The sequence below is a fragment of the Lepidochelys kempii genome, chromosome 24 (genome assembly GCF_965140265.1).
Source record: "Lepidochelys kempii isolate rLepKem1 chromosome 24, rLepKem1.hap2, whole genome shotgun sequence".
NCBI classification, from domain to species: domain Eukaryota; kingdom Metazoa; phylum Chordata; order Testudines; family Cheloniidae; genus Lepidochelys; species Lepidochelys kempii.
The window spans coordinates 4,404,710-4,425,544 of record NC_133279.1 but is presented as its reverse complement, the minus strand read 5'-3'; the positions used below and the strand labels follow the sequence as shown (position 1 = coordinate 4,425,544).

The following is a 20,835-nucleotide window of genomic DNA, read 5'->3' as shown; positions in this document are numbered from 1 at the left end:
GCAGGGCAGTGGAGAATTGGGTCTGCAGTTCTTATTGTCATTGGAGCCTCGGGGCCTGATTCTCAATGACTCCGAGGCCCATTTTCCTAATCTGGCCTTAGGCCTGCCAGAGTCGGGTAAAGGGGCCTTAGCAGAACTGCGAATCAGCCCCCTTGGCTTTAGTTCCGCAGCTTCCAGTGAAGCGTGCGCTTTGAGCTACAGCAGCCCGTGCCAAAGAGATCTCTCCTGCTCAAAAATCAGCCTTAAAAGCCAGACAGATGGTGGCTCTGTTGGGGATTTTGCTAAAATGTATTTTCCCTTGATTCTGCAATATGTAACTTCCAACCACGATAATCATCCTTGCACTTCGGTAGCATCCGCCTTGGAGGATATGAATCGGTTAGGCCCCACAAGGGCCTAGAGGAGGAGGGGGAGGCTCAGTATTATCCTACCCATTGTCCAGTTAGGGAAACTGAGGCATAAAGAGGGCAAGTCCTTGCCTTGTGATTTGCTTTCCCTCTCTGTCTCACTCCATTCCCCTTTCTCTATGCCTCTCTCACTCCTCCTTTTCTCTACCTCCCTTTTATCTTTGTCTCTTGCACGCTCTCTCTCCCCTTTTCCCCTCTCTCTTTCTCATGGTTAATGACCAAAATGGTTCCAACTCCTTCCCAGTCTTCTGCTCCCACCACTCCAGCTGCATATCCCTTTAAATCTTCCGTAACGCCTCGCTCGGTAGCCTACCCATTGCTTGTGATATGCAACCTTTGTGCCCCTTTCTGTCCATGCTAGCAGCATGGCTGGCCCAGTCAGGAGATCCATGACCCACATAAACCACATGGATCCAAAGTCTTTCCACCCCCCTTCAGATCCAGATTGGATGCCTTTCTGGACGAGACGCATTAGTCAAACACAAGTCACTGGGCTCAGTCCGGGGGAAACTGGATGGAGCTCAGCGGCCTTTGTGAGGCAGCAGGTCAGGCTGCAGGATCTATCTAGGAGTCTATGAATCTCTTGCCTTCTCCCTGCAGGTGACCTTCACCAAGCGGAAGTTCGGTTTGATGAAGAAAGCCTACGAGCTGAGCGTCCTGTGCGACTGCGAGATCGCCCTGATCATCTTCAACCACTCAAACAAGCTGTTCCAGTACGCCAGCACGGACATGGACAAGGTGCTTCTCAAATACACCGAGTACAATGAGCCACACGAGAGCCGGACCAATGCAGACATAATCGAGGTGAGACCTGGCCTTCCCTTCTCCCCACCCTCAATGAGGCTAGAGTCGGAGGCCCTGTTTGTAACTCCAGGGTTGCCAAATCCGGAGTCGCTGCAGATTTGCTAGAATGGCGAGCCTCGCCGTGTTTGATGTCTCCCTTAAAAGTCCCAGCTCCTGAAGGCGTGTGATGGTGGGGGAATCTTAACTTTTGTTTAAAAAAAGGAGGACGTGTCTAGCCCTGGAGATTGCAGAGCAAACCTGGGAAATGTGGCCACTAAAGATTCAGAAATGAGAAGGCGAGTGAAAGGATCCCAACTTTATTTATTTCTTTAAAATCTCCTGATTTTAAAGCCAGTCTCATGGTTCCTTAGACCCGACTCATGATTTTGGAATGCTTGGGGCTGGTGCTTCTGTAACTCCAGTGTTGCCAGCTCTCGCAGGTGTACCATTGTCTCGCACTGTGTGGTGTTTCTCTTAAAGCACCAGCTGCTGGAGTCATGGGATGATGTGGAAATGTAAGCTTTTCTTTTTTTTTTTTTTTAAGTAAGTTTCTAGCCCTGCCTGTGGAGAAAAGCTGGAAAATGTGGTGTGAGTGAACCCTGAAGGCTCAAAACCAAATTGCAAATAAAAAGAAGCCCAAATTTATTGTCTTTTATAAATCTCATTATTTTTGAAGCCAAACTCATGATTTCTTGGGTCTGACTCCTGGGTCGTGAATGATAAGGAGGGGCAGTATGTCACTCCAGCTAATTACGCGCCAATTAACTCGAGTTAACCAACCCCATTGGAAAATACTAATGTAGACACTCTGCAAACGTTTGTATTTACCAGCCCTTCCCATGTGTTCAGGGGGTATTTCTTTACCTTCTTTCTCCAAACCACGAGGGGCGGCCACGGCTGTGGATGGGACATTGGAGGGGAGGAATTCTCTCTCTCCGGTGCTTAGCTGGCTGGTTCTTGCTCCCATGCTCAGGGTCTAACTGATCGCCATCTGTGGGGTGGGAAGGGAATTTTCCCCCGGGTCAGATTGGCAGGGATATTGGGTTTTTTAACCTTCCTCTGCAGTGTGTGAATGCAGGATTATCTGGGTCTATCTCAATCAGGGGCCTCGGGCCCTGGTGCACCTCGGTCCCTCCTGTTCTCTGCCTGTGGCTCATTCAAGTCCAGTCTCCTGTGGGCTGTGATACTTCGGTTGTTGGGTTTGGTGTGTGGGTGCTGGGCAGTGTTTTGTGGGCTGTGCTGCAAGCCATTCAGACTCGATGATCTGGTTGTCCCTTCTGACCTTTAAACACCATGACTTGATGTATTTTGCCCTTGCAAATGAAAGGCAAGTGAAGGGAAATGTGGGATTGCCCCAGAGGAGAGTGGGCATCAGTTGTTGCCTCATGGGACTGCCACTATCATGACTGAGCTATGGATGGTTGCCTCTTAACGTGAGCTGTACCCTAGTCTACTGCGTGGCTTCTTCCATGAGCAATGCATGACTGAGGGGCTCTTGGTTCTGGATGGAAGGAGGCCATGGAGCAGAGTATCTTGACCTTGAGATAAAGCTCTAAATTGCAAATAGGATCGAGGGGATGATGGAAACCAGGATCCCTACCCCCACACAATCCCTGCTCCTCTGTGTAATCGCCTTGATCTCAATGGGAGTATTTACACGAGGAGGAAAGCTTGCTGGAGCAGATTTCATGAAAGGAGCATGTATTCGCCGCACTCAGGGAGTCCTTCATACGATTAGGTGTTGTGCACTGAGATATAGGTGCACAGGATAGGTGCCTGGGGGAGATGGCTGGATTGATGTAGGAGATCACTAGCATTCCCTTTCACCTCTAGGCCAGCTGCTAACATCCAATCCAGGACGAACACTCGGACACGTTTGGTTGCTGCTTGGTGGGTCTCGGTCCAGTTTCCAGTGGGCAAGTGGTCACTGAGACACATCAGCCATTACATTAATTAGCTGCCTTCTGGGCATTTTCAACACAAGGGCCAAGGAGTGTATGGGCGATAGACACTGAGCTCCCATCTCTGCCCTCATGAGGATCCAGCCGAATTAGGAATGAGGCACAGTAGTTGGGCTAGAATTTTGGAAGCACTCCGGGACAAATTTCCAAGGGGTCAGCCTCCACCATGGGGGTTGGATTTTCCAAAGAGCTCGGCTCCCATTTTAGGCACCTAAAAAAGTGGCAGGGTTTGCACAAGGGTGTAGCACATTGGATAAGTGTTGGGTGCTGGGCTCTTCTGGAAGTTTGGCCATCAGTGTCACAGTGGGAGCTGCTGTGTGCAGAAGTCTCTTGCAAATCATAGAATCATAGAATATCAGGGTTGGACAGGACCTCAGGAGGTCATCTAGTCCCACCCCCTGCTCGTGGGCTGCTTCTTCCAGTGCCTAGATGGATGCTGAGCAGAGCTGGTTGTTTGTTTTTTTGTTTTTTGATTCAGTGAAAGCTTTTCAGTGGAAAAAAATGCAACCAGTTCTGCTCGTTGCATTTTTTCCAATGAAAAACTCATCAAAAACCAGGGGGGTTTTAATCAAAAACAAAATTTTCCACACAAAAAAAGATGTTTGTTGACAAAAATATTTGGATTTTTGTCAAAAAAGAAACAGATTTTTTTAAAAGCCACGTATTTGTGCACTCTTTTTTCATGAAAATATTTGGGTTTTCGTTGAAAACCGGGGGGGTGGGGGGTGGGGGGAACGGTCACAACCCTAAAATTTTCAGGGCAGAAAATTTTTCAACAAAAAGAGACTTTTTGTTATGTTTTGTCAGCATTTTTCACCAAGATGGTGGGGAAGAGTTGTTTCCCAGCCAGCTTTGAAGCTGGACTCTTCTAAAAATCTAGACCCAGTTGTGGGTGTTGAAAAAAACCAGACGTAGGGGTGTGTTTGAGCGCTAGCCTGTGTCCACATTCCAGGGTGACTGTATTGGCAGCTGATGAGTTGTGCTCACTTGCGGTTTGATAGATGACCTTTCTGCGTCATTTCCCACTGCAGAGTTAGCTCGAGTGATCTACACTTGAGTGATTCCTCTTGTGTGAGCCGAGCTCGGGTGAGGACTGCCACATTGTGAAATAACCCTCAAGTTGCTGTGTCCACACTGGCATTGCACTCGCTCGTGTGGTGCTAGGACTTCTGGGGACACATCCTGGGGTCCTTTGTGCTGCAGGAAGCTGAGCTGCTCTGTGAATTTTTTCCCAGGGAATTGTGGGAGACCCTGTCTGTCCTTTAGGGACGCACGGGGGGAATTGTGGGAAAGCACTCCGTGCTGCTGTCTTGTGTCCACACTACCGAGCGGTCGTGTTAGCAGCCGATGAGTTGCGCTCACTCAGGTTTTGGCCTGTACATCCCTCTCCGGCCAGACTGCTTGAATGAATCGCATCGCTGCACTGGAGTGATAGGGTTTTGCGTGTGGATGGGGTTGGGGCAACCCTGGGGTTACAACTCGAGGTAACTCCTCAGTGAAGATGGCCGTGTTTGTGCAGAACTTCCACTGACGCAGCCAGAACTGAGAATCGTCTCCACCTCTCAGCTGTCGATCCAGCTCCCTTCCCCCAGCAGCGAATTCACAAGCACAAAAGCATCAGCGAGACAGGCGCCATGTTCCTAAGAGCGGAGAGAGCTGTGATTAGAGCCCTGCGTTTGTCACTGTTGATGACGAAGCTGCATGTGGACAACTCCCTCTGCATCCGGGCAAATTTAGACAAATGAATGGGCTGGCTGGGTAATTATTGCCATTATGGGCGGACGTAAATTAACACACGCAGAGCACACAGAGCCTCTAGTCATTCAGTTTGTCTGCTAGAGGCGGCCTGGATGCAAAGGACCCTTGAAAGGAGCAGCACAACCACTGCGCAGGCAGAATGATGGTGCTGGGACCTCACGCAGCAGCAAGGTTTAACCTCTTCAGACCGCTGCTAGAGAAATCCTCTCCCCCCTGCTGTTCTGGCCATGTCATGTCTACTTTTCAATCCTTGTGGTGCGATCTGGCAGCCTCCCTCATCTCTCTGAGGCTTTGATTTCATGGGGGCAGTGGGGGCGACTGGAATCCTCCCAAATCTTGCTTCTTTTCTTTTCTTTTCTTTTCTTTTCTTTTCTTTTCTTTTCTTTTCTTTTCTTTTCTTTTCTCTTTCAAATATATGCCTCATTGCTTTTGGAGAGCAAGCTTTGAACTAAGAAGCTTTCCACCTCTTTGTTCAGCTGATAAAATCCTGGAGCCCGATTCTCATTGAGGCTGTGTCTACATTCGGAGCACTTTACCGGTATTGCAATACCAGTCTGCTAGAGCGGCAAAGCGCTCCTAGAGTGGACGCAGCTGTCCGGGCAAAGCTGTGCTCTGTACCCGCATAGCAAAGCCGCTCTCCTACGAGCGAAGCAAGCTGAAGTGTTGCCATTAGAACTTCATCTTGTGCCAGCAAAGCTCTGTCGGTCAGAAACCACCCCCCTCCACCCACCCTGACTGATACAGCTATGCCACCAGAAGTCTGTCATGTAGACTTGGGGTGTAACTACACTGGAAACTTCAAAGCGCTGCCTGCCTACACTAGGGCTTTAAAGCTCTCAGACTTGCTGCACTCAGGGGGATGATTTTTCACCCCCCTGGGCCAGCAAGTTGGAGCGCTATCAAATGTGAGTGTAGACAAACCCATGGTCTCTCTCACAGTTTTTGTACTGGTATAACTACGGTTGTTAGGGGTGTGATGTTTTTGCCGATATACAGTACAACCCTTAGTGTGGGTGCAGCTATGTGGGTATAATATTGTCCTATCCCAATATAACTTGTTCTCCTTCTGTACAGGCATAGCTACACCAGTGTGAGAACCTTACATTGCTAGATCTGCATCCATACTAGGGAGCTGCACCACTTTAACTCTACCGGGGTAGTTAGAGTGGTGTCTACACACACAACCTGTAGCGCTCGGAATTCACTTGGGCGACAAGGGATGATGCCGTTTGGTCTTTCTTATGGGACCTGTTTGCGTGACAGCCCCTTTACACCACTTTGGCAGTATAGAGAAGTGTTGACGTGAGAGTAATTTATGCCCACTCCCGTAGAGGTGTGAGGGGGACTGAGTGTAAATGAGAACCTTGTCCCTTGGGTAGTTGCATCTACACTTGCTGCAAAGTCAGTGAAAAAGTCTGCCCTCCTGATCTGATGGGGTTTCACCCCCGCTTTGCGCTGGTGTAGATGACCATACAAGGTCCTGAGCGAGCTTAGATCCAGGCCCACAATGGCTCTGATACTCCTCTCATTGGCACTGGTGTAAATCCTCTGTGACTCAAGTCGGTGGAATTACCCTGGTGCCAGTGAGCTCAGAATTAATCCCCCTGCCTGGGCGGAATAACTGCCCCCACCCAAGAAATGTAGCCATTTGCTCCCACGTGAGTGGAGCTGTGTGAAGTCCCTTCTTTGCTAGTCTATAAAACATCCTCGCCAGCCTTCTCCATGGTGCTATTTCCGCATAGCTCGCACCATTCGACAGATTTGTCTTGGCCTAAAAATATCATAAACATTTTGGGCAGCATTCTCCTCTCCTTATGGTCCAAGATCCAAACACTTGAAATCCAGCGAGTTTCGTCAGTCAGTCCCTGGCACTCGGGGAAATGCTTTGTTTGCATCAAATAAATAGATGGATCTGCATCCAAAACTGAAATAAGAAAAAAATGAATCGGGAGAGGAAAAATACTAGTTGATGGGCAAGAAAACTGATGTTCTGGGCTCTGCAATCTGCCAGTGGGGCCAAACACACTGGATTCTCCCCTACCCAACCACCCAGCAGAGGAAGACCCCATATGGATGGGCTTTTAAACCTCTTTTTTAACCCTTCCTGCCCCAGACTGCTACCCCAGCACAATTTAGAGCAGCCTCGAGGCTGTGCTAAGATTTTTCCCAGCTTCCCCCAGCCCTAAAAGGCTGTGCAGGCAGCCAGGGATAGCCAGCACACAGAGGCACTTAAGACATGCTCCCTTTCCCTTAGCCACAATCCATGCACTGAGTGACAGGAAGTTGCATCTTTAGGAGCTGGAGACGACTCCCACTGATGCCAGCGATCTACGCTGATTTGCTCCAGCTGAGGACCTGGCTCAGGGGAGCAGGTTCCATTGACCCTTCCTAGGCAGTAACAGCCAGAAATTGCAGCAGGGTCCTTGTCGTGGTTTGGAAGCTGCTTTGGGCGCCTGGTGCAATTCCCTGTCTGCTGCCCTCCACCCTGAACAGCATCTTAACGAGGTTCATCATATGACTGAGCTTCCAGCGTGCACGGAACGCAGAGTCTCCTTTGGAGCCCTGAGGACAGAGAGTTTTTAATTTGCTACCTGAGCTGATTGTTTTTTCGCTTTGCCAACGAGACAAGCCCATATATAAATCTCTGTTAAGGTGTTTCCTATCGAGAAGGGATTAGACGGCTCATCCCCATGGAGCAGCAGCAAGTGGCTTGTTTTTTTAATGTCAGGCATTGGCTCGCAGAGCAGCTGGGGACCTTTTGCTTTAAGATGTGGCGAGCCAGAGGCTAAGCTGGTGTCACCTGGTTGCAAGGGAGTTCCATCAGTTTGCACCAGCTGAGGGATCGGGACCCCTGATATAAGGATGTGTCGCTGGACTCTCTACACAGCTTCCCTCCCTCCCCTGCAAATTCAAGCCAATGGGGATTCCTTGCCTCCTGTTCAGAAGAGACAGCATGGCTCAGTGGTTAGTGTGTTGGACAGGAAGACCTGGGTTCTATTCACAACCACACCACTGGCCTGCTAGGTGACCTTGGGCAAGTCACTTTGCCGTCTCTCTCTGTGTCCCCTCCCATCCTTTGTCCTGTCCATTTAGCTTGTCTGATCTTCGGGGCAGGGATTTTCTCTGGCTGTATGCAACGCACAGTGGGGCCCTGATTTCGGTTGGTGCCTGTAAGAGATATTAATGCCACTCCGGGATACAATATCTTTTAGTATCATTGACACTGCTGCTACCCTATCAGAGAGGTCTCCTTTGCATTAAATGTGACCTTGTCCTCAGATGCAAAGCTCTATCCCAAATGGACTTGCTTTCCTGCCTCTCCCTTCTGGCCTATGTGTCTCTAGTCCCGGATGGAGCATCGGCTCTGATCTGCATTAACGAACCCTTGGTAAGCACTTTTAGCGAGAAGTCCAAGTGGTAGAAAATCTGGTCTGCAGGCAGATTGGGATGTGCAGGGTGGGAGCCAGGAGGAGGTGATGGCATTGGTCTCTGAGGGGGGAGGCAGCTGTTTATTCTGTGCAAGGAGACAAGCTGCTGGCTGGGGAAGCAGGGAGGGTTGGTGTTAGCTGGAGAAGTGTCAATTTAGCCTGGTATCAGCTGCAGGAAGGGTGCTGAGAATCAGCCAAGTGTGAACGTGTGTGTGTATGTAGGCAAGTGTGTGAATGTGAGCGTGTGTGTGTGTGTGTGTGAGGAACAGGATGTGTGTGTGTGTGAATGTAAATATGTGTGTTTGAGTACAAGAGCAAGCGTGTATATGTGTATACACCAATATGCATGTGTGAACGAACGTGTGTGTAGTGGGTATATGCATGTGTGAGCGTGGCCATGTGAGTGCATGTGATCATGTGTTTGTGTGTGTGTGTGTGTGTGTGTGTGAATGTGAGCTTGAGCATAGGTGTGTGATTTCATGTGTGCACATACGTGTGGGGTAGAGAGATCTAAAGGCTGCTCTATCTTACCTGTGGGGGCCAGGCAGGACCCTAAAAGATGGGGAGCACAAAGATGGCTTAAAACTGGCCTCTCTTTATCCTGGACATGAGTACAGGAACAGAGGCCCAGATACGGAAATCAGTGGGAGTTAGGTGCCTAAATACCTTTGAGCTTCTGGGCTAGCGTAACTGCGAATCTGACCCCCCTTCTTCCCAACCTTTGGTATGTTGTAGATCCAAGAAATTGCCTTGACTTGTCATATGATTTGCAGTGAGAAGCCCCCATCCTCTTTTATTTCCCTGCATGTAAACGCCAGCAGCCAGATGGGTCTGGAGCTAGATCGCCAGTGTCCTGGTTGCACAAACCAGAAAGGATGGCAAGTGACTCTGTGCTCTCCATGGGTGATTTGCAGAGAGCGAAGCACGTTTTCTTTTCATAGAATCATAGGGTTGGAAGGGACCTCAGGAGATCATCTAGTCCAACCCCCTGCTCAAAGCAGGCCCAATCCCCAATTTCTGGTCCAGATCCCTAAACGGCCCCTCAAGGATTAAACTCACATCCCTGGGTTTAGCAGACCAGTACTCAAACCAATGAGCTATCCCTCCCTGCTTTTCTCTGACGATGGAAGGGAGACCCAAGAAGCAATGTCCTGGTCTCCTTGCTGAGTGCAGGGCAAACAGAAGGCTCATGAAGAATAAATGCCCCTTGCTAGACCCCGGGATAATGGTACTGACCTCCTATGTGAAATGCTTGGAGATCTATTGATGAAAAGTGCTAGATGAGAGCTTGGGATTATTATTACAGGAGAAATTTGCAGAGAGCCTGAAATAACTGCTGCCCCATTCATTTCAGTGGGCGCTGACTCAGATGGTAGCGCTCACCCATGGAGTGTCAGCAGTGAGAACTATCTCACAGATCATGAAAACATGGAAGAAAGGAGAAGTGTCCTATTATAAAGCTGTCCACCAGCATTTCTCAAAATGAGAGACGGGGTGGCAGATGTATAAAGGAAGCTGTGCAGGCTGCTATCAGCACATGGCAGGGTTTTGATGGGGCTGATCAGTTTCATTTTCCTGATTGGGGCAAGGAGAGGAGGGTGGCAGCTTAGTTTTCAAAGGTTTCCAAACACTGATAAGGTGCTGCCAGCTCATGATATTGTCTCGAGTCTTGCACGTGGTTCTCTTAAAGCCCCAGCTCCTGGAATCCTGTGATGACTGAGAATCTCAGTTTTCATTTTTTTAAAAAACAAGTTCCTAGCCCTTATGGTTGTGGAGAAATGCTTGAAAACAGGGCATCCGAAAGCACAGAAATCAGATGGAAAATAAACGCAAAGAAACAAACATATAACGCTAAAGTCAATCTTATGATTTTAAAGCCAATCTCAAGAGTTTGCGGGGGCCTGCATCATGATGTTTGAATGTAAGTAATACTGCAGGTTCTAGTGGATAATCAGAGAGAGGGCGGGAGAGAGTGAGGCATGAGTCACACAGTTTGGAGAGGGCTAGATCTGGCCCAGTTTAAGAGGGCTGCTTGAACTCCAGCTGCCATTAGGACCCGTCTCGGATGAAATGCCCTGCAGAGAAATGTTGCAAGCGTTAGTGAAAATGGCAGCGCCTGTCAGCAGAGGATTTTAGCTGCATGGCCCCCGTGGCTCTTTCTGGCCCTGGCAAAGTTCTGGCTGTTCCAAGCTTTTAAGTCTGAGGAAAATCTCTCTGAGTGCAAAGGGGGGTTTCCTTAATCGAGCGAGGGACAGATGAGTCTCCTAGACAGGCACGCTGGCAGCCACGTGATGGTTAAAGTTGAGATCACGCCGGCTTTGCTCCTTGCTGTCGCTTCTCATTTCCTCACTGCCTGCCTGATGTGCCAGTTTCTGGTAAGCGACTTGGACGGGAGCACGGCTGACAGGGGACTGGACGCTCTGAATCCATTTAAAGTCACACAGCATTCTTCCCTTCCCTTCCCGCGTACAGAAGCCCTATCTGGGGCCTGGTTTTTCTCCCTTCCGGCCATTCTTGTGCTGCCCATGGCGGCTCTTTACGCTGGTTTTAAATGATAATGCAATTTGCAGGGGATGGCAAATCCGGCATACAAGGGTGAAGATGGTAAGTTCTGATCAAGATGCAAACTTTTCCAGCGTTTGGGGTTGTTTCAATTACAGCCTTTAAAGGAAGTTGACCCCCATCCTGAGTGAGCATCCTTTGCTCTCACATGCCCTGAATTTCCCTCTGGCTCTTGAGTTAGAGAGCTGTTCTTTAAAAGCAAAGCAGGTTGGGAATCTCTTCCTGGGTATAAAATAAGAGAGCTGCCATCTGTGAAAGGGAAGGGCATCTGTGGTAGGCCACACTGAAGGGACAAACCAATGGACATAGCAGTGATGGCTCCTCAGCCAGGATGGGCAGGGACGGTGTCCATAGCCTCGGTTTTGCCAGGAATGGGCGACAGGGAATGGATCACTTGAGGATCACCTGTTCTGTTCATTCCCCCTGAGGCACTTGGCATTGGTCATTGTCAGAAGACGGGACACTGGGCTAGATGAACATTTGGTCTGACCCAGTGTGGCCGATCTTATGTTCTTATCAATGGAACTAAGGCTGGTTGAAAACTGGGAATTCTTTTCCACTAAAAATTTTGAACGAACGGAATGGTTTTTTTCCCTCCTGTTTGAAAATGTTCCAATTTTTCGATGGAACTAAAAAGTGAAAAATTTTGTCTTAAATCCATTTGCGACCCACCTTTGCTCTTCTGACTGCTCCAGCTGTTGATCGAATGGGACCTGGATTCGGCCTTTTGTCCTTTGAATGCAGTTCAGAGCTCTGAGATCCAGAGGCCAAAGCCTTGCTCTGAGCATGCGGCCCACCGTGGTTGCTGTCTCTGCTCCAGCTGGTGGCACTTTCAATCCATCAGAGCAGCGTGTCATCTGAGCCTGGAAAGAACCAGCCTTGCTCTTGAACAAATCGTGGTCTCCCCCTTCCTCCTCCTCCGAACAAGCTGCCCAAAGGCCAGAAAGGGCCGTGATGGAGATTAGCAAGTGCTAAAGAATCTGCAACCTACGTGACACATGGCGTTGTTGTTTTCCACAGAAGTGCGCTGTGCTTCCCCACTGCAGATGGATTCCCTGCCCCAGAATGCTCAGTCTAAGATGAGAGCCAGCAGAGGAGGGCTGGGAGAGCAGTGTATGATCATGTAATTATTTAGGAGGCTTACGTGTTTGTAATCAACCAGTAGAGAGAAATGGGAGGTGGTGTGATCCAAGGGATACAGCACTGGACTGTGCTGGGAGTCAGGAGACTTGGGTTCTAATCCCAGCTCTGCCCCTGACCTGCTGTGTGACCTTGGGCAAATGACTTACTCCCTGTGCCTCAGTTTCCCCTCCCCTCCTGTAAGCACTGCAGCGCTCTCATGCTGTCTTAACACAGAGCTCAGGGCAACGGGGGTCCAAATCTTGGTTGCAGGTGCTACTGGAATACAAAAAAATAATATCAAGAGCTGCTCTTAAAAGGGGCAGAAGGGATGGTTGTTGTTGTTTTTTTCCCAGAAATGGAGCTGAATTTCCCCCAACTCCATTTTCTTTGTTGACATTTTGATGAAAAAATGTCCTTGAAACGTCACAATTCAAAACATTTGGACCAGCCCGACTAAGTAGCCGTGGTTAGCGGCGGGCTGGCTGCTGGTAAATGCAGTGCTGGCCAGCGGTGGGAAGTGGGAACTAGTTTCGTGGGGAACCTCGGGCTAGATCCTCAGCTGGTGTAAACTGGTGCAGCTCCCTTGACTGCAGGTATTTTATAATTAATGGAGTACGGTACTTTCTGTAAAATCACCTGTTCTCAGTGCCAGCCAACACCTGGTCCCCAGAGACAGCCCGCTTGTGAGGGTGGAATGTTCCCCACTTGGCCAAAGGTATTTGCTGTTTTTCCAGTGAATCTGAGCCATGCTAAACTCTGTACCTGCCACGTGTGGTGTGTCCATCAAATTAACCAGACAGCTATTCGAACAGGAAGGGCCTGTTTTTCCTCCTCTGGCTGAATCTTGTGAAAAACCAAGACCTGCTGAAGAGCTAAAGATGCTTTTAACGAAAAATGGCATTTAGTCGAAACCCCCCTTTTTGCCTCTGAATCACCGTTTTGATGGACATTTTCAGCCAGCCCTGGTTGGTAGGTAATACCTGGCCCAGCACAAGACAAACCCTGCTTTTAATTATCTTACAGGAGCCCTAGATCTGTCATTTCAATCCTAGCCTAAATTTACAGTACCGTATCGTGTTAGGTATGCCAGACAGTCAGGCCCTGATCCAAAGTGCTTTGAAGTCAGTGTGGGAGGATATCCATTGACTTCAGTGGGCTTTGGATGGGACCCTATGTACCTTTTGCTGGAGAGGCTTTTAAGCACTCACACAGAACGTCTTTGAGGGCAGACTTAAAGGAGATTTTGTCTGAACATTGTTCTCCCTTTGCACTTCCATCTGCGGCTTTGTTCTATATCCAGACGGCAAATATATATGTGGGTTGGGGCAGAGCTAGGGTAGTTGAAAAGGTTCAGCCCAGGTATTCATTATGGGAAATGCCAGCCAGGGTTGAATTCACCTCTTTGAAAGTTACGTGGAGCCTTCTTTGATCTTCCGTTTCACCCACTCACGTGGGAGGCAATTAATGTAACCTCATTGCCAAAGGAAACCACCTGCCCACTGCTTCCCCCCCGCCCCCAAGCATTTTCTTGCTCGAGATTTCAGAGCAATGGGACAGGGAGATATACGCTGTGAGAGACCTGTAGTTGCTGCTGATCGTGAAAACCCCGTTCGGCTCAGCCACTGGCCTGGACCAGTCAATGCATGGCTCTGTGCCTCAGTTTCCCTATCTGTAAAATGGGGATAATGCTACTGCTTTCCTTTGTCAAGCACCCTGAGACCTCCTGATGACCAGCACTAGATAAGAGATAGGGATTATTGTTATTTGAAATGCTTTGTGAAATTTTGGTTTGGAGTGGGGTTCCCCCCCCCCCTTTCTACTCCCAGCTCCCATTTTTGTTGTTTGCTTTTTCCATTTCACCACCGAAAAGGGAGAGGAGTGAGGAGAAAGGTTAGAACAAAAACCAGAGAAAACAACTAAATTTGTCATTGCTGGGAAAATTGAAAATTTCAGGAAAAATTCCGATTCTCAAACAAGGATGAGTTTTTTCTACCAAAAACCAAACCAAAAATTATTTAGATTTTTTTTTTACCAGTTCTAAAGAAAAATACTGTGAAAGTCTTTACTTTGTTAAAACTTGATCCCTTGGTTCTTTTTCAAGGTGTGTGTGTGTGAGGAGGGTGGGAGCCGGAGGTCTTGGCCAATCCTTGGCCGTGGTTGTGAACCCGTCCAAGCCATCTCTCTCCATCAGGCCACCCACACAGCTGTGCTGGGTGTAGCTAGGGTTCTGCCGGTACCAGGTTCCTTCCAAATTGCTGCCACGTCCCATCTGCTCTGGGAAGTCACTTCCATTTGTGATTGGGTCGCCAAGCGAACCAGCATGCCAAGCGCAGCTGCTGAGAAACGCGATTGTTGTTGTTGGAGCTGGGTTTATTTTTAGCCTTTCCTGTGCTGGTGGCCTTACCAGCTGGCTTGCTTCTCTCTCCAGGCAGGAAACCACTGGGTTCTTTCATCGTGACCTTTAAACCTGCCCTTTTGCACCACTTCCCAGTGGGAGTCTCTGACACACACACCCACCCCCTGGCAGACCCTTCACCCCGACCCAGACAAAGGCCTTCAGATAAACCCCTGAGAAACCAAGCCTTTAGCTCTTGCCCTGGCTCCGACCTGAACGCTGATATCTGGGGCCTTTGAGGACCCTAGTAGTCTGCATAGGTGTAGGGAACGGCCAGATTTTATTGCAGGACTGGGGCTTAAGAACATAAGAATGGCCATATGGATGGTGCTGTACACACACATCGTGAGGGGTTGTCTGCATGTAGTTTGTCTACATGCAGAAATTAACCGGAATAGCTATTGCAAAATAGCTCTTTTGCAATAGGTATTCTGGAATACACTCTTATTCTGGAATAAGGGTGTTCATATGTGGAGTTATTCTGGAACAGTTTATGCACTTTAAATTCACACCCTTTCTTAAATCTGAAATAATTTTCAAGTGTAGACAAGCTCTTAAACTGATTTAATTAAACTGGTATAAACCCTTTGTGGAGGCTCTTATTTTGCTTCAAGAGCAGTTTGTTTCATCTGATCTTTTTTGATTTAACTTTAACCCTAAACTAAACCCAAATAAACCTGGTGTAATCCGGAAGAAGAGCAGACTTTTGTGCCAATTTAACACCGCGCCTCAAGCTAAACCAGTGGAAATCTGTATGTAGACAAGCCTTTAGAGACAGTCCTTGCCCCAAAGATCTTACATTGTAAATAGACAAGACAGACACAGGATGTGACAGGAAAGAGAAAAGGAGAGTGATGCTACAGAGCGAGGTTTAGAACTCAGGTCTAGACATCAGACTCCCTGTTGCCTGTACCTTGTATGTTTAACTGTTCCAGGCGTATCTGCCCATATATATATACAGTTGTGCTGCAGTATAGATGCAGTAGATACTCTGAATTGTTAGGTGCCAGATTGCATTTGAAGTTGCTAAATTGAGTAAGCAGATGCCTTGAATGGGCTTTCTTTGTGGAGGAGCATTTCCAGCCATCTCTGGCTCAGAGAATCCGGAGTGTGGCGTTGGAGACCGCATTGCCTCATTTGCAACCCGTAAAACGGCATGAAGTTGTTCAGCTTTCATTGGTGTGAGTGACTCAAGCAGGCCCGGCTCTTCCCTCTGAATTACTCCTGAACCCCTATGCTAGGGGGTGCTGTGCTGCAGGGAGCAGCGTGGGAGGGGCAGTGGACCGTGCTTTCCTCTCTGAGTCAGTGCTGACGCAAATACCCCAGCGCGGAGGCTGGTGCTACAGGAAGCAGGTTGAGCAGCTCAGTAGGAGGCGCTGTTCTCTTGGGAGAAGCATCCAGCACAAGCGCATGCGATTGGAGATATTTGTCTTTTAGACACAGTGTACAAACGAGGTCCACATCACACCTGGTTGTTCTAACAACATAAGAGGGCAGACCAAAGCCCAGTGTCGTGTCTTACAACAGTGCCCAGGGCCAGATGTTTCAGAGGGAACGGAACAAGGGAAATTATTGAGTGATCCATCCTCTGTCATCAAGTCCCAGCATCTGGCAGTCAGAGGTTTAGGGACACCCAGAGCACGGGGTTGCGTCCCCTGACCATCTTGGCTACAGTTCATGGAGGATAGGCCCAACAATGACCAGATCTAATTATTTTTTTGAACCCAGTTATACTTTTGGCCTTCACCACGATGGAACTCAACAGAGTTAAGTTGAGATTCTGAACTGAGTTACGCAGATGTAACTTTAAGCTATGAAATTAGGATCCCAGTCACTGTTCGGATCCTGTCGCAGCAGTACTGGGGTATTTGGATTTGGGAGGTTTGGGCTTTGATATGCTCAGCAGTGCTGAGTAGGGTTGCCAAACATCCAGGATTGTCCTAGAGTCTCCAGGAGTTAAAGATTAATCTTTAATTAAAGACAATGTCATGTGATGAAACCTCCAGGAAGTCATCCAGCCAAAGCTGGTAACCCTAATGCCAAGGCATTGGGATCTGAAGCTTATGACAGGCCCTGTTTCACGAGCAATAACTGATGCAGCAGACAGTTAGAGTTGTAGGAAAGAGATCTTTATTGAATGTGCAGAGAGGCCTGTTACATACTGAAAGGCCTGTGTTTGTCTGGTAGCAGCCTGGAGATCAGGTTGCACTCCAGAGCCGCTAGACGTCACATCAGACTAGCTCCCTCCTGAAACCCGACTCACTTTCTTCAGTTCCACGTCCACACCTCAGACTCAAGGCCCTGTCCCTGTTTTTAATATTGTTGTTGGGCCAAGCCCAAGGAGCCTTCTCCTGTCTTGCAAAGGTGATGCTGAGATGTTGTAGCTCGGGCAATACAAGATCATACGAGCGCTGCAAAATGTGTTACATTTTGAAAATGACGGCGTATATTAGTGTGTGCATGGGTTGTATGTGTGTACATTGCGGGAAAGAGAGAAGAAAGTACGTTACAGCCCTTTAATGTTCAAAATAATAATAACTTAATAATTCATTATTATAAAACTGATGGCAACCAGGCAATAGTCAGCTAGTGGGTGCGTCCCTCCATTCATATGCAATCTGTAACAAGCTAGATACTACGGTGAAGAGCAGGGTATAAAAGCAGAATGGAACAGGCAACAACGCACAGTGACAAGCCATGGTGCACACTTGTGCAATAATTAACTAGTCGATGCATTCCTGGCTCATGGATCACCCTACAATAACAAACCAGCATGCCCCCTAAGATTTGAAGTAAGTTAGCAAGGAAACTGAGTTCACTTTCATTCAGCCAAGGGATTAGAGATGACTGAAATTTTTATGCACAAAAAAAGGTTTGTGTGTGTGTGTGCGTGCATGCATGCACACTTTTTGGCAACTTATCTTGCCACGAAAAATGTATGACTGAAAATTTCTGCCTTTTTTGGCTAAATTTTCCATCTTTTATAATCGAAATTGTTAGCAGAATGGTGTGCTTACTTGAAAACCCAAACAGTTTTGAAAATGATTTCAATTAAAACATTGGTAACAAATACTGCTTTTTAAAAATTTTTGGTGAAAGAGCGGGTTCATTTCAAACACAACAAAACAGAAGCAGCTTCAAAATGTGTCATAAAATTGGTTTTCCCATTATTTTGACCAGCGGCATACAATAAGAGAAAACGTTACATCATATCATTAAATAAAAATAGAATACCTAGCTCTTATATAACACCTTTTCATCAGTAGATCTCAAGCACTTAAAAATATTATTATTTCTTGCAGTAGCACCTATGAGCTCCAGAAATGGACCAGAACCCCAATGTTAGGGTGCTGTACAAACTCCGTAACAAAAAGCCAGTCCCTGCCCCAAGGACCTTAGAATCTTAAGTGAGAGATACATCCACCGTCGCTGCGTCAATTCCATTATAAACCCATATTTCCCAGCGCTCACAGTGTAGGTAAGGAATCTCTTTGAGATAAAATTTGGCCTAGTAGCAGCAGATATGTTTATCTGTGTTTGGGAAGATGAGAGGCGAATTGTCAAGGCATTTTTTTTTCTCTTTCAAGTTTGGCATGAAAAGAGATCAAGACTTCCAGGAAATTATGTTGCTTTGACTTTAAAAAAAAAAACCCCAAAACTGGCAAGTGCTGGTTCCATAATAATGCCTAATTGCTTCTGGTATTTTGAAAATAAAATGATTAAATGTGCGTATGTAATGCAATCTGTAAATTGGCTACTGAACACGAGACAGGAACTTTTTGTACGAACTCTCCGAAGGATTCTTACTGTCTGCATGCAGAGCCTCCACATGGAATGCCTGTGTTTCCAATTAATGGGACTTCCTTAAGAGTACAAAGATGGTCTTGCAGTTAAGGAGCTGCCATCAAACTCCAGATTCAGTTCCTGGCTCTGCTACAGACTCCTTGGCTTGCATTCTCTCCCCGGCTAAGGGCTTGTCCACCCTAGATAGTTTTAGGTCATGTTTACACTAGGAGTGTTTACCAGCATACTGCACCAGCAAAGCGATCCTAGTGGGGAAGCAGCTTCTCTCTGCAAAGTTACATTCTACTGGTATAGCTTGTTAACCCCACACATGAAACAAGCTCTGCTCGTAAAAGCACATCTTTGCCGGTATAACCGAGGGTATCTCTACCCCACAGAGGCATACCTATGGCACTGCAGCTGTAGCTTCGTAGCGTGGATGCTTCCTACATCGATGGAAGGGGTTTCCCCATCAATGCAGTTACTCCACCTCTCCGAGGGGCGGTAGCTAGGTCGAGGGAAGAATTTTTCCATGTCTGCACGGGGGGGTTAGGTCAACCTAACTAGATTGCGCAGGGTGCAACATTTGACGACGTAGCTAGGTCAGTCTCATTTTAAGTGTAGACTATTGGCTGAGTCTACAGCGTGGGTTTCTGCTGTCTCCGTTCTGTCAGTCAAGGATCGCGCCTCTTCACACCCCTGACAGCCATTGCTAGTGTAAACAAAACCGCACTGCTTTAACTATGCTGGTGTAGTTAAAGTGATACAGTGGCTGCCATTATATTGGCACAAAGGTGTTTATACTGGTGTAGCTATAGGTGTGCCGACACTATGGAGATTATACCGGCCAAGCTACATCACCGTAGGTGTGGCTTTGTCTACATGATAGGGACTATAACGGCATAGCTACAGCTCCATAGTGTAGACACAGCCTACGCCCACAGAAGGGGTTTTCCCATCAGTACAGGAACACCATCTCCCTGGGTGACCGTAGCTAGGTTGATAGAACCTCTCTTCCACTGACCTAGATGCCTCTACACTGGGAACTAGATTGGCACAGCTATGGTGGTTGGGTGCCCTGAGCAGTGTAGCTATGTCGACCTAAATTTGAAATGTAGACCAGGTCTAAGTCACCTTTACAGCAGTAGAACTGTTCACACTAGGGCCTTTACTTGTGTCTATTTGAGTAAACTAAATCACCCTCTTAACTGAAATCGTTTTATCGGTAACACTCTTAAGTGTAACCCAGGCCTGCAATTGCTCTTGCATGGAAATACGTCCCATTTTCAGGCCCCGTTAGACTAGCAGAGTAATGTAAAAAGACCCTTAGTGTAAATGAGAATCAGACCAAGGTGGCTAAGCCACAAAGTTCAGCTCCAGATTTCAAACACTGCAAAGATCAGAGTTCGGTCAGGTTAGCTCATATCTGCATTTCCTCTGGGTGCAACGTTCTTCTTTGAGATCGGCTCTAACTGGGTCATTTGGGTCCAGATTTTGAATGCCCCAAAGGCCAGGTTGGCACAGAATCAGGTCTTCCCTTGTTTTGTGAGGTGCCTAGCAATTTGGGGGCATTTGGTAAATAACAGGTAAGACAATGACAAAGAGAGAGCTGCTAAATATACCGGGACAGATTCTGATCTCACCTGGGTGTGAATCCAGAGTGACTCCACTCCCCTGCAGTTGTGTTGCTTCGGATTTATATCACTGTAAGTGAAATCAGAACCTGACCCCCTGATTTCAACCGAGTTGTAACCCAGCTTATGCCAAAAGGTGAATTTGGCTGCTGGCCAATGAAAAATGTGAGCTTGTTTATTTTTTAAGTTAAAGAAGGTCATTGCCATACAAAGGATACATCATTTATTGGTGCAGACACAACCTACATCTCTAATACAGTTCTGCTGTGTTGGTCTTGGCAGGTTCCATTGAACATTGCCCCAAACCCCTTACATCTGTTTAAAACCATCTTGCAGAATTCCACCCACCCGTTTTGCTTGGGGCAAGTAATATTTTTGTCTTTTAATAGGAGAGGAAATATTTTAATAGGAGAGGAAATATCATTAGGGGTCCCCCCCTCTTCCTCTGCCCCCCCCCATCATTATAATGGTGGGAGAATAGGTTTTGTGTCTGAGCTGGCACAGGGCCAAATACATGCTGTAAATGGATCCTTTGAAGTCAATGGAGTTCCACCCACTTGCACTGTCATAGGGTCATATTCTCCTCTAAAATAGAGGCACAATCCTAATCAGATCCTATGGGTTAGATCCTTATTACAAATGAGAGTAAGGCGCATAATTTAATCTTTCTGAATCCTGCTAATCTCAGTGGTCTCTTGTGGCTGTGAGTTCCGTGGGTTAATGTGCGTTTTTATTAGTTTATAAAACTCTGTTAAATTCTATAGGAGGGTTCCAAAGACCCGTTGTCTATTAAATACTACAGGCCCGATTCTCATTTACACCACTCTGGCAGCGTAAAGGGCCCTTAAAATGGCAATCAGTTACATATACACCCACTTTAAAGATAAGAACCCAGGCTCCTGGGATTTGCCCATGATCACATAACGAGTCTGTGGAAAAGCTGAGCTTTGAGCTTGTAAGGATGAAGCCGGAAGAGTTACAATTATTATAACAGGCACAGCG

At 47.5% G+C, this 20,835-nt stretch overlaps 1 protein-coding gene across 7 annotated transcripts in view; it reads left to right on the top strand.

Annotated features, from left to right (window-relative positions):
• Positions 1–20,835, top strand: part of MEF2D (myocyte enhancer factor 2D) — a 176,618-nt gene that overhangs the window by 114,799 nt on the left and 40,984 nt on the right. For all 7 annotated transcript variants that reach the window (XM_073323282.1, XM_073323281.1, XM_073323277.1 and 4 more), the window contains one exon: positions 1,008–1,211. In XM_073323282.1, coding sequence (XP_073179383.1) covers positions 1,008–1,211 — 204 coding nt within the window. The remainder of the gene's footprint in view (positions 1–1,007; positions 1,212–20,835) is intronic.